Raw genomic sequence first — 15895 nt, forward strand, 5'->3', positions numbered from 1 at the left:
CGGCCGCCCCGCACAGGCCTCTCGCCGGCTGGGCAGCCTTCTCCCAGCTCGCGGGCTCGCCCTCGCCCTGCGAAAGCCCGGGGGGACGCGCGCGCGCACTTCCGCGGCTTTTCTGGCGAGGGACCGAAACGGAGCTGGCAGAAGGCCCGAGGCACAGAGGAGACGGGCTCGGCGTGCTGTGCACTACCCACGGACAGAGGCGATCTTCTTAAGGAACCGTTATTTTGCCGCGTTGATTTGTTTCCTTCCCTTTTAAACACTGGTTCTGCTGAGGAGAGGGGGGGCGAGGAAGCAAAAGGGACAGGGGGCTGGAGCCAGACCCTTCCCCGGGCATGCTTTGGGAGCTCGCGGGGGCAGCTCGGGCCAGGGCCCCCTTCAGATAAACCAGCAGCCCCCCGTCAGTCCCTGCGGCCCACCGGCGTGCACCTCATGGTCCTGCCTGCGTCAGCTCTTCTGGGGCAGCGTCCCGCCGCTTCAGAGGTCAAAACCGATGCGGTCATCCGCAACTTGCTATATGAAGGCGCAGACTATTGCAGCCAGGAATAGTGAAGGTCCAGAATGATCTCCTGCAGCTTCCAACTGGGTTTAACGTCATTTTAATAGAGGAAGCTACCTCAGTAAAAAGATAAAGCGTACTGGCGAATAGACCGGGGCTGCTGCCTCGTGCAGCGAAAAGCTTGGATATGCGTTGTGCACCACCGGAAAGAGTTCAGCGCTGCTTTTGTCTTTCAGTGAGGAAAGACATGATGTATCAGCGCTGAAAACTTCGTATACTCTGCTAATGCTTTTCTAACCTCTTCCTCTTAACGCCAGCGCAAGCACACGCTCACACAAACAAACAAGCGCACACTTCAACGTGTCCTCTGCTCTCCTGAGGAAAGCCGCTCATCCGGCTCCTCAGGGAACTTTGATCTCTTTCCCACCGCTCCCTCAACACGGAGCAGCCGTTCCCCGGCTCCAGCCACAGGCTCACTTGGTGACAGCGCCGCGTTTCTGGGGACGTGCAGAGCAGCTGGAGCGCGTCACTGGATGTGTTCTACTGGGAACTGCAGCTTTCGGCTGGTAGAAAGCATTAATCACCGCGGTGGAGATGTACACAGATTATCAGTGCTAAAAATCAGGGGGAATTGAAGAGGTGGGAGGGATTTGGGGGAAAAGCCAGTTATGAAAATGGCCTGATTTTTAAGGCATGAGTCACACCATTTATTAAAATAGGCTTTTGTACTTTCTAAAGCCTCCTCAGTTCTATGAAATCAATGTCAAGCTAATATTTCCATCTCTGCTGTGCATCAGCCTCCTTGCAAAAGAAGAAAAGGCTGTTTGAGCCCCGTGCAGATCCCAGGTTTTTAGGTCAGAATCAGAAGCTGAAAGAAGATTTGCATAGATGTTGCAATTTATATTTTATGTATCTGGACAGAAACCGTGAAGCAGCCAGGCACAAGAAGCACCAAACCTGCAACATTAGGTACTCCCGATCGGAGAAATGCCAGAATAAACATTCTGATTTTCCTCTTCTTAACAGTAATGTAAAAGGGAAATGACCAGCTAAAATCCTTGCTAATGAAGTTTGCAAACTCTAGGGATAAATAAGTCAGTAAACAAATAATAGAACTCTATTAATTAAATGGTCATTACCCCAGAAGAGGCGTGGTTTTGTATAACTAATGGTATAACTAGAAGGCAATACATCTAGGAAATGCGAATACAGGCTCTGCTTTTGGGTGTGAAGCAACGCTGTCTAGGGAAAGGAGGATGTACAGGGCACAAAATGTTCCCATCTTATGCTTTTTGTGCAGTACAGTTGTAGTAACTGTTACTATGAGCCTGAGATGTACAAAAAGGACAACAGGAAGTAAGAGGAGGGGAGCGAGGTTGTAACTGAGCTCATAGTTCTGATAGCTGGATTTTAGGAAGGATAAAGAAATTCTGAAAAGGACTTGAGGAGGGCTAAAAAAAAAGTCAGAATTTAAGGAGTGTTATTTATTCAGCTGATCAAAGATGTGTTTGAGAGTTGGCTTCACCACTTCACAGACTTCTTTACAAAGATTTCTGACCAGATCTTATGTAACTTCCTGATAAAGGTGTGACAAAGTCCAGGGATTAGCAGCTAAAGTTAAATATTCAGCCTTGAGTTAAATCTTTATTGCCTGGCAGGGAAAGTAACTGAAGGCTTGAACAGCTCTTAAGGGTAAAATGGTCATTACAGGCTGCTTTAAAGTATGAGTAAACTATATTTTTGTAAGATTAAAAGATAGTTTTTGAATTCTATTTCTGGGAGAAATTTTGTGGCCTGTGTATATGGGAGATTAGGCTGGTGGGTTGTGACCGTACCTCCAAAGTTTGACATCAGTGACTGTGAATTAATGTTGGTGCCTTTCCCTCCAGGAATGTAAATGCTCTTGTGCACTTTTATGATTTTGGAGGTTGCCAGTCACCATATTTTTACTTTACTGTCTTTGGTACATTTCTTTCTGTTTCATAAGGTGCACGTCGTAACTTGAACATGTTGCCACATGAACACCGGTGAATTAAATTGGAACGAGAAACCCGTGAAGTCACCCCACCTTGCTCTTTACATCACCCTCATCATGTACAAATACAGGTCCAGATACTTGTCAGCCATGCCCTGACTTTTTAAGGCAAACTGAAAGGGGTGCCAGTTTGCTTTTCTGTCCTTCTTTATGAAGGGCAGTGAACTAATTCGGGAGTAGTTAAGACAACCCCTATCTGGAGGCAGCAACTTCCCCAAGAGGGAGATGTACCTGGAGCAAGAGACTTGTCAGCTGCCACAAGTTTATCTGCTGCTGCCTCTGAGTCAATACTCCACGTTAGCTCGAGGTAACAACCTCTAAATTACCTTTAAAGAAATCCCTTCCAAGCAAGTCTGTGCAGTCCTCTCAGCATTCTGCAGTCAGCTTGGAAAAGTTCTTCACTCCCACGTTTCTGCTGATTGCAGCAAAACACGGACTGTTAAAGCAGTGGAGCTGAGCACCCATGCCTGTGCCAGTACCTCTCACCCAGCATGTACTAAACCTAACAAAAACAACCTTCTGTGCGTGCTTTGCATCTGGCATTCACGTCCTTGTGATTTATGAAGGACGAGGGCATGTGTAATGACTCCTCCTGGTTAATGCTGAAAGTCAGCCACTGCACCTGAGGAGGGCTTCAGAGGCAGCCTGCACCAGTGTCTGCCTCCCCCTCCTCAACCTCTTCCTTCTGATCCACCGTCTGGAAATCCCTTTTTCCACATGGTTCCAGATACACTTATCCTTAGGCAGAGTCACAGCATGGACATTTCATCCCAAATCATGAATATGTCAGATGATTAAAAAAAAAAAAAGCCCCACGGGGCACACCAATAATTTTGGTGCAATACTTCATTTGATGATGTATGTACAACAAGGCAGTCTTAACTAACTACTTCTGTTTGTTTTTTTAGCTTCCTCTTAAATATGCAGAAAGTTACATGGTGCTACAAATATGTTATTTGCTCAAACTGAGGATGCAGGCTGTTATTCTAACACTGTCACATGAAATGTGAACTGTCAGTAGAAATGAGGAATTAAACTATGAAAACCAATGAGCACTCCAGATTCTGTACTAGTGCTACTTGTCATAAGCATTCTGGCTACAAATCCTTTGTTGTGTAAAACATATACAAATATTCTACAACATACAGTCACTGGTCTTACCTTTTCCACTTGTATTCATTTATTGTATAAAAATTCACCCTTCCATGGACTAAAATAGTTACAGCGGGGATGAATTACTTCACTATAAGACCTAAGCTTTGCTATTGTAAGTATATAAATATTACATTATTTTGGTCAAAACAAGTATTCTTATTCTAAAATATGTTCAGTATCCTGGCATAAAAAAAAGTTTACATTATCTAGTTTCATGGTCAGTAATTATTGTAGAATTTCAGTGCTTTACCATGTCTGCAACACGAGTGTGTGTTATCTCTGATTATCATAATTTCTGAAGACTGTCAGAGCACTTCAGTTAATGACATGAACAGAATAGTTTTAATTAAAAACTGTAGTGCCATAATATTTAACTTGAATCAGAAACCATGCTGATATATCTTATATTGCAAATGGTTGGCAACAGTCATTCTACTTCCAAGGCAGTATTTGTGGGGACCTCTTTCATTTAAGATTATGGACCTCTTGGAGCAAGTCCAGAGGAAGGCCACAAAGATGATCAGGGGGCTGGAGCCCCTCTCCTATGAAGACAGGCTGAGAGAGTTGGGGTTGTTCAGCCTGGAGAAGAGAAGGCTCCAGGGAGACCTTACAGCAGCCTTCCAGTACCTAAAGGGGGCCTACAAGAAAGCCAGAGAGTGACTTTTTACAAGGGCAGATAGGGATAGGACAAGGGATAATGGCTTTAAACTGAAAGAGGGTAGATTGAGATTAGAAGTAAGGAAGAAGTTCTTCACGGTGAGGGTGGTGAGACGCTGGAACAGGTTGCCCAGAGAAGTTGTGGATGCCCCATCCCTGGAAGTGTTCAAGGCCAGGTTGGATGGGGCTTTGAGTAACCTGGTCTAGTGGAAGGGGGGTTGGAAGTAGATGATCTTTAAGGTCCTTTCCAACCCAAACCATTCTATGATTCTATGAATCCCAGTAGCGTGCTGAATAAGTAGAGCTTATCTTTTTAAGTTTCAGGGAACCGTTTAAGATGTCATAAAAAAAAAAAAAGGAATTTTTTCAGGTTATTCTAATAATGTGGTAGGATATTGCAGCTATTGCTACTTTTACTTATTGTGTTAGTGATCTGAAAATGAGACTGGTAGCTGCAAACACCTACATACTAACTCTGCCTCTGATAGCAAATCCTTTTGTGGATGTAGGCAAGTCTCCAAATCTCTCCTCCTTTATTTCCGTTCTTCAAAAATAGTAATTGTTAGTAAGTGTTGTTTAATAGTATTGCATACTATATGTGTCCAAAATGAGGAGCACAGCAGCAGTTTGTGCCTGCAATAATTAACGTGTCAGAACACAGTAACGAATGGCTTGCAATGCTATACTTTATGTACCAAAGCCTTTTTGCTCATGGAATATGCATATGGCTGATTTGAGAAAACAACAGGTTCAGCACCAAAATGAAGCAGAGAAAAGCCAAGTGTCACTGGCTTTTCTGAAGCTCTTCAACAGAACCAGGCAATCTAGGTAACAGGGGTCTTTTGTGTAGATGGTACTTGAAACGTCGCAGTTTGGCTGACTGGCATGACCCTTTTGCTTTATTCATGAAAAAAAGGTAGAGTTTCAAAACTCTACCTTTTTTCAAAACTCTAAGAAATGCCTTACAGCCTACACCATGCTGTGGGACTCAGGCAGACGGTCTGCATGGCAGCTCGGGCACAAACGCGGGCAGTTCAGAAAGCTCCTGTGTTCTGATTATTCCTTGTGTCCCAAAGGCAAAAGTCCATTTGTACAGACAGTGTCCCCTCTCTGGCAGTGGCCCAAGCAGGCAAGAGACATTATTCTTTGCAAGACAGACATATGGTCTGATCCCATATGGCATTTTCTATATCCGTATGGAGGGCTGTGCCCTGAGGATCACGTCTAGGACTGGCATCTTCTTTATTGTCTGCATGGCTTGACATCCCTGGCATGAATATATTGGAGAAGGTGACTGGGTTTTTTCCTCCTTGAGGCTATTCCTTCAGCTCACAAGCATCAGATAGCAGTTTATGTCTAAATACAGCCTTTTTTGCAAGGCTACCATGTATGTGATATACTTCTGTAGGGCTCATGGAGAGCAGTCTGAGACACATGGAGGTATTAAGAAGGGATGAGAGCAAGAAAGAGTGTGCTGGGGATATGAGGACGAAGGGAAAGCAGGCCAGCAGGGCTCCAGGCTTTGGATCTGGTGTAGCACCTTGGGCTCTGCTGCTTTTGGACCCCACATGTTGGGCAGAGCAAAGAGCAAGGCAAAAGTTCAGTGTCTGCAGTAGGAGACTGAGGCCAAATGACTGAGTCATATACTCAAAGACTTGACTGACCTCTGAGTGCGTATCTATGTTGTTTACACTTCACATATAAATACATATAATCCACCAGTTCTTATGATTCAATATTGGAAGACATGCAATTTGTAAACTAGGTAAATCCAGAATCTAGATCCTTCATGGAAAAGGTCAACTGTGGGAAGTCATTTCTGTGGAACGTGATCGCGGGAGCTAGGTGAAGATGGAGAAAACACAGCCAAAACATCTACTGCAGCTATTTAAGATGCTGCAATACTAATACAGGGAGTACGCCAGAGGGCTTTCCTGCGACCAAGCCTTGAAAGAGTCAGAGCACTTTTGGGACCTGGCACAGAGCTCCATCTAACTGCTGCATTTTTCATTGCTATTAAGATGCAGCATCAGTGGCAGCAAACACGCAGACGTTATGGTGATGCTGCAGTCTGCGGGTAGGCTCGGCTCTTTTGCTCTGACACCAGCAACCAGGGATTTGCTTTCAGGTTGTAATTAAGACTTCTGCTCATTATGTAAGAAATGATTTTTGGCAGGGTGCCTGTTCCCAAACCTTGCATATCCGTGCAAAGTGGGGGAAGGGGCCTGCAGGAAGTGTCTGGGACACGGTGTCTGTGGTGAACAAGGCAGAGGAAATACACAAGTCTTGATTCTTTGCTGCCCTGTAGCTCCAAACAAGGTAGTCGGTCGGAGCTCCCAGGGGCTACCCTAGACTGATGAATTTACAAAATCTCGATGTAAGGAGCTAAGCCTGATTTGTAGTGACCAGCAGCAGCAAACGGCATAAAGAGGAAGCATGCGTGGAGATGGACCATTATGCAACCTGTCACAGAAAGATAAAATACTTCCATTTCCACTTTACAATAAGAAGTGCTTGTCATTAATCAAGGTAATGTAAAAGATTCCTCTCAGCAGTGGACACTAAGGTTCCTACATTGTTATCGATGCTATAAAAGCGTGTATATTGAAGCTACCTGCATGAAGCTGACCACCTTCCTTCTTTTTCTGAGTCTGCAGAGGGAAGGTGAGAGCTCACAGTGTTGCTTCCTTACACCAAGGTGTGCAGTGCATACACTGCAGGTAGGTATGCTCTGATTTCAGTCCTACAAGGCATAGACTTTCTATCCATTTCTTTTCCTAGTGTCCAACAAGCACCACTTTATGGACAGCAACTTGCTCTACCAGTGCAGAATGAATTTCCGCCGGCGGCGACGATTAATGGAGCTCCTCACCGAGAAATCTCGCTTGATGCCAGAAAGCCATGACAGCCCGTTTTGCCTGCGCAAGCAAAACCATGACAACAGAAAACACACCAGTTTTCTCTCAGGTGACTCATCAACTATACTGCTGTCTGTAGAGCAACTCCATGGGATGTTAAAAAATCCTTTTTTGGACAAAGGTTTCCAGTATTTGTCTGAAAAAAAGCAGGGCTTGTTATCATGTGTGCCTGTTCGTAGGGATTATCCATTCACTCTACCAAATCTTTAGTGAGCTGGAGTGGTTTTGTATCTGTATCGATAGCATTTCAGATCCTGATCTAAATTCGGTGTCCATGAGCAAACAGGACTGGTTAAAATCCCCCAGGCCCAACGTAATTTGTCATATATACTATGTGGAGTTTTTGAGAAGATTAGAAGTGAGGGGAAGGGGTCCTGCAGCATTTGCTGTACAGCAGCATCTAGTAGGAACTGAAAGAATAAATGTGAAGTAAAACTGGAAAAACTTACTTCCCTACATTGAAATGCCTCTGAGAAGACACTGCAATGGGAGCAGTTCAGCCATCGTATTAGCTACAGCATTATACTCATGCAGTGACTCTTCTAACTGTGTAGAACACATTAACCCCTTCCCAGTGTTGTTGGCGCAAGCATGGCTTATTGCTATTGTTTTAAAGAAACCAGGGAAATGGGTTTAATAATTGATACCGGTTCCCATTCTGTATTTTCTCTCTGTTTGCAGTGAGTCCCACCAAGGAGATAAAGATCGTGTCAGCAGTACGGAGGAGCAGCATGAGTAGCTGTGGCAGCAGCGGGTACTTCAGCAGTAGCCCAACGCTCAGCAGCAGTCCCCCTGTGCTCTGCAACCCTAAATCTGGTGAGCACCAGCATCGCTTACGATGCACACGAGCCAGGGCACAAACATCTGTTTGGGGAGAAGGCAACATGAAGAATGCCTAGCATCGCATCTAAGTTTATCTTTTCAAGGATACATTAAAAATTCACAGCGTCACAGGTTTTGTAGGCTAGAGGGGACTATTATCATCTTCTAGCCTGAAGTCCTGCTGAACACAAGCCAGACGTCTGCCTCCAATAGTCTCTGCATCAAGCCCATAATTGTGGTTTGAGCTACAGTTTATCTCGTAGGAGGACATGCAGTCAGAGGCCCAGATTTGCCTCTTCATTGCCAAGCTCTGAACCGATTCAAATCTCCTCCTAGAGACATTCCTTTGGTGCAAGTCAGAGAAGAGTTTAACTATCCAGTGGCTGGTTGAGTTGCTATGAAATAACACAACTCAGAAAACAGCAGCCTCTAAAAAAAGGGGCAGCATTGTTTCAGCCTGTCAGGGACCATTTCAACATTTTCATTTGTTTAGGTCTTACACTGGTCTGTTTAGAAAGGTAAAAGTAGTGTTGAAGCTTATTTTCCTTTTGAAAGGATTTCCTATCTCACACCGGAAGGTTAAACACACCCTTTCTTCCACAGTTCACTTAAAATTGTTTCTTACTGTATGTCTGAGAAAGGGAAAACAGACCAGGATAGATACTGTTTCAGCCTCTCTGTTTCCCTCAGAAACAGCCCTGAATTTCAAAGCAGAGTCACTGCTGCCCTTTGTGCTCCTTATTATTTCAAACTTACCGGGTCTCTGCCAATGGTGTGGGGAGTGTTTTGCAATAGGGGAAGGCTTCAGAGGATATGTGTAAGCTTTGCTTTCAAAGGGATGCTGGCATTTGAAGTGATTGCTAGAGAGTACCTCAAGCTCTGTATGAATCCTGTTCAAAACATTGACAATTTACTTTGGAGATGAGTGAGCTAAAGTGCATTTCATTCCTGCTGTGCAGAGTGGCCATCAGAGAGGCATAGTTATGGGTATATTTTCTTTCTCTCTCCGTTTAGCACATTTCCTTCTGTCTCCTTAGGGTCTGCTGGGAATTCAGTATGAGGCTCTAAATTAAAATAATTGGAAGGACTCAGTAGGATTGCATGCCCAGAAGCCATAACCCCCTACACCAGACTTGCTGTCCAGCCTGGGGGAACGCTCTCAGTGCTGGTGGTCATTGCATCTTTGGAGTATGTTGCTGTGGGGCGTTCAGTACCACCTTCCAGTGTGTTTACCCCCATATGCAATGGGTTTGCCCCTATACAAAGAGTGCCACAGTGCCACATTTTTGCAGAATCTCTCTCACGTATACTTCCCAGAAGTGGTCTGATAGATTTTGTATGGGCAGCTCTTTAGCCCCAGCACATCATTAATTACATCCTGGAAAATTTGCTGGGACAGATAAAACAGCATTCATGCACTGTCCATAAATGTGTGTATTATCTGAACTATGCCGACTATTCCGTTCATTTATGGTTCTGATTATATATGAAGTGTCAACCCATGGATAGTGAGAACAAGTTTATTTTAATGCAGCTGGTTACACAACACTGGAAGAAAAAGGATAGGCTGATGTTGCCCTTGCATAAATTCTTTATTTTTTTAAAATAAATTCTCCCTTAGGACTAGTTTTCAAACTCTGAATAGCTTTAACAGGCTCATATTTGAAAGAAGACAGCAATGGGCTTATAAACAGACTTATTTTTAAGAATTATACAATTACCAGCAATGTAAGGTAATTTCTCCCATAGCGCAAGCACAGATCCACATGTCATCTCGCTTAGGTTAACATAAGGTTATCAGATGTAAACGTGAGCAATTCTTAATCCTCTGCTGGACTATAAAGTGATCTTTTTCACGAACAGTTTTCTGCTATCCAGACCCAGAGCATGTCGCTGAACTGTGTGCTGATAAACACAAGGCAGAGGTATATTTATTGTCAGATGAGTTCTCTTGCAGGCAAACACTTAAAAAAAACCCAGGTCATGACCTAACCAGTCATATAGAAAAACAATCATCAAACAAAAAAAATTTCTGGAGATATAATGAAGAGAGGCACGCAAGGGAGTCCTGCATGGATGATTTACCTGATTCTGACTTGTCGGATGAGCATAATTATTCAGGTTTTTTTACGTTGACGAGGCACGCTCTGCAAAGTGTAATGCTGGCTAAATGGCAGTTTGTCAGAATCCATGGGAAAGTAAAAAAAAAACATACTGGTTTGTATGCTAGAATTCTCCCTGCTCCCATGAATGTCATTAAGAAACTTGTTAATGTCTTTGAATACCATCTGTGGGAAATTTTATCTTCCACCTGTGACTGAAAAGGCAGACATCATCAAAATTTTTTATCACTGAAAGAAAAGCAGCCATAACATTAGAGGTGAAGCAGGCAAATACAGTGAACAACATATATCTTTCCATTGTACTCCATCTTGTGAAGCATTTATAGACAGATGAAAAATGGTACACAGAATGGTATTGATTTGATTTGGCAGAACTTTACATTTAATTTGTTCAGGGGAAAATTATCCCAATGCATAGCAAGGCAATGGGGAATCACCTGCAGAAACTCACTGGTATTTCCTTTCATCTAAAATCCCAGCCAGCTCTAGGTTACCTAGGTTGTCCCTGGATAAGATGAGGTTAGATGTCTGTGCCTACAATTGCAGAAATCTCTTCATTGGGATAATTCCTGACTCAAGCAGAATTTTCTTATTACTCAATTCTGTGATTCAAACCTGACTCATGAAATAGCAGAAAGCACTCAACATGCACAGAGCAAGCTGGGAAGAAAAGCTGCTCCATGTCAGGAAGGTTGGTCACTAGTTTCAACACTGGACCCAGGAACAGCCACTTCTGATGTTTGTGAGAGTGTTTAGTGGATCTTGATTGCAGACAACAAAGTCTGTTGGCTAAATGCCCTGATTTTCCAAAGCTCTTATCATTTGTACTTGGAGTTATTCTGCTGCCTTTTCCTTGGCCCTTTTACTAATTTCAAGTAAGTCTGCAGGAACTGAAAGACTGTATGGGAAGTGGGACCAAAAAGATGTTGTACCCCAACACTGTATTTTATTTATTAGGAGGAACTCCAGGGGAATGTTTATATTGAATATTCATTTATGTATCTCCACAGTATTAAAGAGGTCTGTGACTGCTGATGAGCTCTTGATGCCTGGAGCCCCATATGTAAGAAAAACTTTTACGGTATGTCTCCAGTATTTTTCTTTATTTTCTGCATGTTGTATGCATAAGGTAATCCAAACAGCCATTTTCTGATGGAATAATTAGAGCTTATTTGCATTTGCAAAGGTTTGTACTTTAAAATCCCACACTCCGTTATCAGTACTTCCACACATTTCAGGTCTGATTCTGCATTTGTTTATCCTGTCTTTATGCCAATGTAGTACTGCTGACTTAAATGGAGTGTAAAATTACATAAAGCCAATAACATTTGTATTATACAAACTCATCTAGCCTTTGTGCTCCTGGTAATACTTGCTCTGCAGGAGTGGATTACCTACCCAAATTGAAGTTTCCTACTTAGGTCTTTCTAGACTATGATGGGACAGAAATTTCGATTCATATTCACTGTTAGAGAAGGCCTTTCTGTAAAGATATTTTTGAACCTAGTCATTGGAAGCATTGCTTTTTACAGCCTCCTAGTTCAACAAAAAATGTTCATTAAAAGCAAGAGGAATCACTTGGATAGAGCCTTTCCCATGAGTGATATAGCAGCCTGTATACAATGCCCTTTACTATGTGTTGGAAGTATAGAGACGTTGAAATTATGTCTTGCACCATTTGGATGTTACCCCCTTGAATTTCCTGGAGCTGCTTGAAGGTGATCATGTCCTTCTTTTCTCTTTCCAGATTGTTGGCGACGCGGTGGGCTGGGGCTTTGTGGTGCGGGGGAGCAAGCCGTGCCACATCCAGGCCGTGGACCCCAGCGGGCCAGCAGCCGCGGCTGGGATGAAGGTGGGTTTTCAAAAGGGGATGATTTACCAGGGGTACTTGTGCTGCTCAGTGAAGGTCTTGGGCTGGGGAGGGAGAAGTGGTTTTGTTTCCACAGTTGAGTATCTTTGTTTCAGTTTCAGGCATTTGTGCACAGTGAGTTCTGCTGCCTTTTACCCCCCTCCTCTTTCTTTTCTTCTGTCTTTGAGATTCTTCAAGTCCCTTTTCCACGTGAAACTTGTTTATCCTTTCCAATTTGCTTTCTTGATCTTTTCCTTTTTTTGTTTTGTTTAGGGGTTTTTTTTGTTGGTTAGCTGGGTTTGGTGGTGGTGGTGTTTTGGTTGTTTTTTTTTTTATTATTTTCACCTTTTTCCATTTCTGCACTATTTTAGCTTCCCTCTTTACTTTGCAATTTATGTGGTTGCTGGTATGCAGCTTCTGGACTTTGCCTATGTAGGAAGAGGCAAAGTCAGACATACCTATCAAAAGTGAAGCTAGCATAACCTGTTGTTCACTGTAAAACAGTTAAGATTCAATATGTTTTGGAAAGAAAAATTTATGACACTTTCATATTTCATAAAGAGTTGAAATAGTTTCATACGTGATTTAAGAATAAACAAATACAAATTCCATGTGAAGGCTTTTGTACTGCTAATGCAGAGCCCATTGACTTACCTGTGGGTTTGGATCACATCCTGCATATATCTGTGAATAAATCACTCTCTTGTACAGTGGGAAAAATAAAAAAAGCATTATGCCAAGTATAGATAAAAGCAAGAAAGGGAAACTAGCTACTACATCTACTCCAATGTCCAAGCTGGGCCAGACACAAAGATTAAATTATCAGTTTATGTCATGCTTTATTGTATGATAACACCACAGATGAAGGCTTCAGATGTATGCCACGTGCAGCCCAGTTTGCCACAAATTTTGTCCTGCCTTCTAATTCATCTCCCTTTTCCATCACACTCACCCCAGCTGCCTCTTGCCCGTATATTCACGCCCACCAAGCTGGAGGCAGCACGTGCTGCCGCGACTCCTGGGATGCGCATCCTGCCCATCGCGCGGTGCCAGACCTGCCATGGCACCCTCCTTAGCAAATGCACTACAAGGGTTTCTCCTCTCCGGGTGCTGCTTTTTTTTTTTCAGATGAAACTTGGAAGAAGGTACTGTCTTTGAAACATTTACTTTTTTTGAGCATGGGCAGGCAAAACTCCTGGGAGGGGGAATGGCAGCTGCAGAGCCTGTTGGTGCACGCAGCACCCTGACGCATCCTGGCAAACAGCTTGATTCCTGAGGGAGCTGGAATTTTTTATGTTTTATACAATACCTCAATATAATGTACAGTTACATTTTTTATATGAAGAGTATCATTTTCAAATGGCAATCCTGCCTAAAATTTAAGGGACTTAAATTGAAAAATAATTAATTTATTCACATGTATGTTCTAGATCTTGAACTTGGGAGTATAGTACTTTACAGCATTTTTTACTCTCTGAATATAGCAGCTAGCAATAAAATAGATCTATTCTGAAACCTGACTTGTAAAAATAACTGTGGTGTCATATGTATAATCTTACAGATTTCACTTCTGCACTCAGCAGCGTAGAGCTGAATATGGTGGGACTTTGGTTTGTTTTTACTTTTAGTTTCATGCTGGCGGCCCTGTGACTAGACACTAGGATGTTTCAGTTAAGCTGGGTTCTTTCATAGTTCACCTCTGAAACTGGTTTTATGTACCAAATTATGTCCTCATATCTTCCATTTGTGCTCTCCATGCACTCATGTACTCTGAGGGGGTTACAGAGGTTTGCCTGAACCATTCAAGACATAAGAATGTAAAATAGCTTACTGTCCTGAGGGGAGCAAACAGTATTTTAGACAGTAAAGCTGGAATATATTGCCTTGAATTTGCACAAAGGACAGATCTGATTATTTGCAAAGGTGCTATCTTTATATAAAATCACTTTTCAGAGCAGAATTGCACATAAAACATTATGGCTATATACTAGATGAGTGCCTGTTTAGACACCAAAATTGGCACCCCATTTTCAGAAACGCTGAATACCTTTAGCCCCTGGTGAAGAAACGCCAGTTTTATTTGAAACTAAGGGGGTTTGTTGAGGTGTTCCCATGGCAATAGGTATGTAAATTATAGTGCAGTATTTGAAATTTTTAAAAATCTATGTCACTTAATCCATCTGTTTACAGTACTCTTCAATCTGGCGAATTTAAAGGAATCGCATGACAGGCTTTAGATAACAGCTCCTTGAAAATAAACCTTCCCCTCTGTGGAAGCTACAGGAGGAGCACTTTGAAAATAGACTATTGGGCCTGGTAACTTGTGGTGGGCTGGTGCAAGAGGCTTTTGTCTGCCAGTGTTGCTCTGAGTGCTACACCAAAGAAGCGCTAACAAGGAAAGTTGGCTATGATGAAAAGGGCAAGAATTTGAAGAAGAGCCAAGACTTGGCGTTGCAGTTTGTAGAAAAGTTCTTGGCAGTAGCAGCAGGGTTTTTCCTCCTAAGGAGATGTATCCAGTGTAATCGTTTTTGGAAGTGTCTTTGTTTGTAAAGCTTGTGATTTTACACTTATCTCTCTTGGAGAGCGCTATAGTCCTGCTCTGCATTAGGCTGGACAAACTGTTGAGAAAGGACTGCTGCCTACAATCTCATTGTCGGACCTCAGCCTGTGCACTTAAAACTCTCCCGTGTATTACATATGGCAGTAAACATTACAGGCTCAACCTACCTGAAGGACTTTATGGTGGCTTGCTTTCAGTTTGACCTTGGCTGGGCTCCTGGCCTGCTCCAGAGCGCTGTGAATTGGGGTCTGGGTAGAAATCTCAATGAGCTTGGGACGGAGCTCTGACCGCACACAGCGGCTCTGCGGTGGGCACGGCGCTGGGCGGCTGGGATGCACGGGTCTCCGCAACACACGTGCACCTCTGCATGGCAGCGCTTGCCATCTCCTTATACGTGGCATCCTCTTCTGGGGGAATTTTCAATTTAATTCTGAGAAAATTGTCTGCTGAAGAGGTGTGAGAGTGTGTTACATTTTTTTGGCTTTAAGTCTTGATACCTCTTCTGGGGCTGGTAAATAGGATTACCATTTGCAGTCTGAGGTTTCAAGTATGAAGCTGAGCAAATAATTTAATAAATATCTTGTCTATTAGCTTTATTAAAGTATTTTTAGACATCATTTGTTGAAGTGCGGTTGCCTGTGACCGCGTTGTGAAGAGCGTGGTTGCTGTAAGCGCATTAACAAGTGGGAGCTGGAGGCGGCGCAGGGCAATGAAAGGAGTCAGTGTTGCGATGCGTACTTGTAAGTTATTTGCAGCTCTGTTTTGCTGTCTGCTGTCGTCAGCAGTGAAAGACAGGAACAGCAGGATTTTGAAGTTTCCAGGTTGCTTTAATATTCAGTATTGACTGGCTGCAAAATTCAGGTCTCTGCAGATGACACTGCTAAATATTGCCAGTTGTTGTCAGGAAAACTCTTTTTCCCCTTTTTTCAGTGTTTTATTCTGTAAGTTAATTTCTGTTTTTAAGGTACAAGTATTCTTTGAAAAGTTACATAGCTTGACTTCAAACTAGTGACTTAAATTATGCATTACATGTTGTTATTTAGTGTGACGTCGCTGCAACAGAGTGTGACAAAACAAGCAGACCTAGATTAGTGTGAGGCTTGTGAAAGAGACAGATTAGTTACTCATTTTGCTGATTATCTGTTCTTTCCTTTGGCTGGAGAAATCAGTGCCCAGCTCTAACCTTTGAGGCATGCTAAAGAATATCTGATTCCTTAAACTGATTTTGAGCAAATTAGTATTTATACTAAAATTGCCAACAGCCACTTGAGCTTTTCTAT

At 43.0% G+C, this 15895-nt stretch overlaps 1 protein-coding gene across 2 annotated transcripts in view; it reads left to right on the plus strand.

The window, feature by feature from the left end:
- Positions 1 to 15895, plus strand: part of DEPTOR (DEP domain containing MTOR interacting protein) — a 78140-nt gene that overhangs the window by 45549 nt on the left and 16696 nt on the right. For both annotated transcript variants that reach the window (XM_075023867.1, XM_075023866.1), the window contains 4 exons: positions 7125 to 7310; positions 7943 to 8077; positions 11217 to 11287; positions 11954 to 12058. In XM_075023867.1, the coding sequence (XP_074879968.1) occupies positions 7125 to 7310; positions 7943 to 8077; positions 11217 to 11287; positions 11954 to 12058 (497 nt within the window). The remainder of the gene's footprint in view (positions 1 to 7124; positions 7311 to 7942; positions 8078 to 11216; positions 11288 to 11953; positions 12059 to 15895) is intronic.

The sequence above is a fragment of the Buteo buteo genome, chromosome 3 (genome assembly GCF_964188355.1).
Source record: "Buteo buteo chromosome 3, bButBut1.hap1.1, whole genome shotgun sequence".
Classification (NCBI taxonomy): domain Eukaryota; kingdom Metazoa; phylum Chordata; class Aves; order Accipitriformes; family Accipitridae; genus Buteo; species Buteo buteo.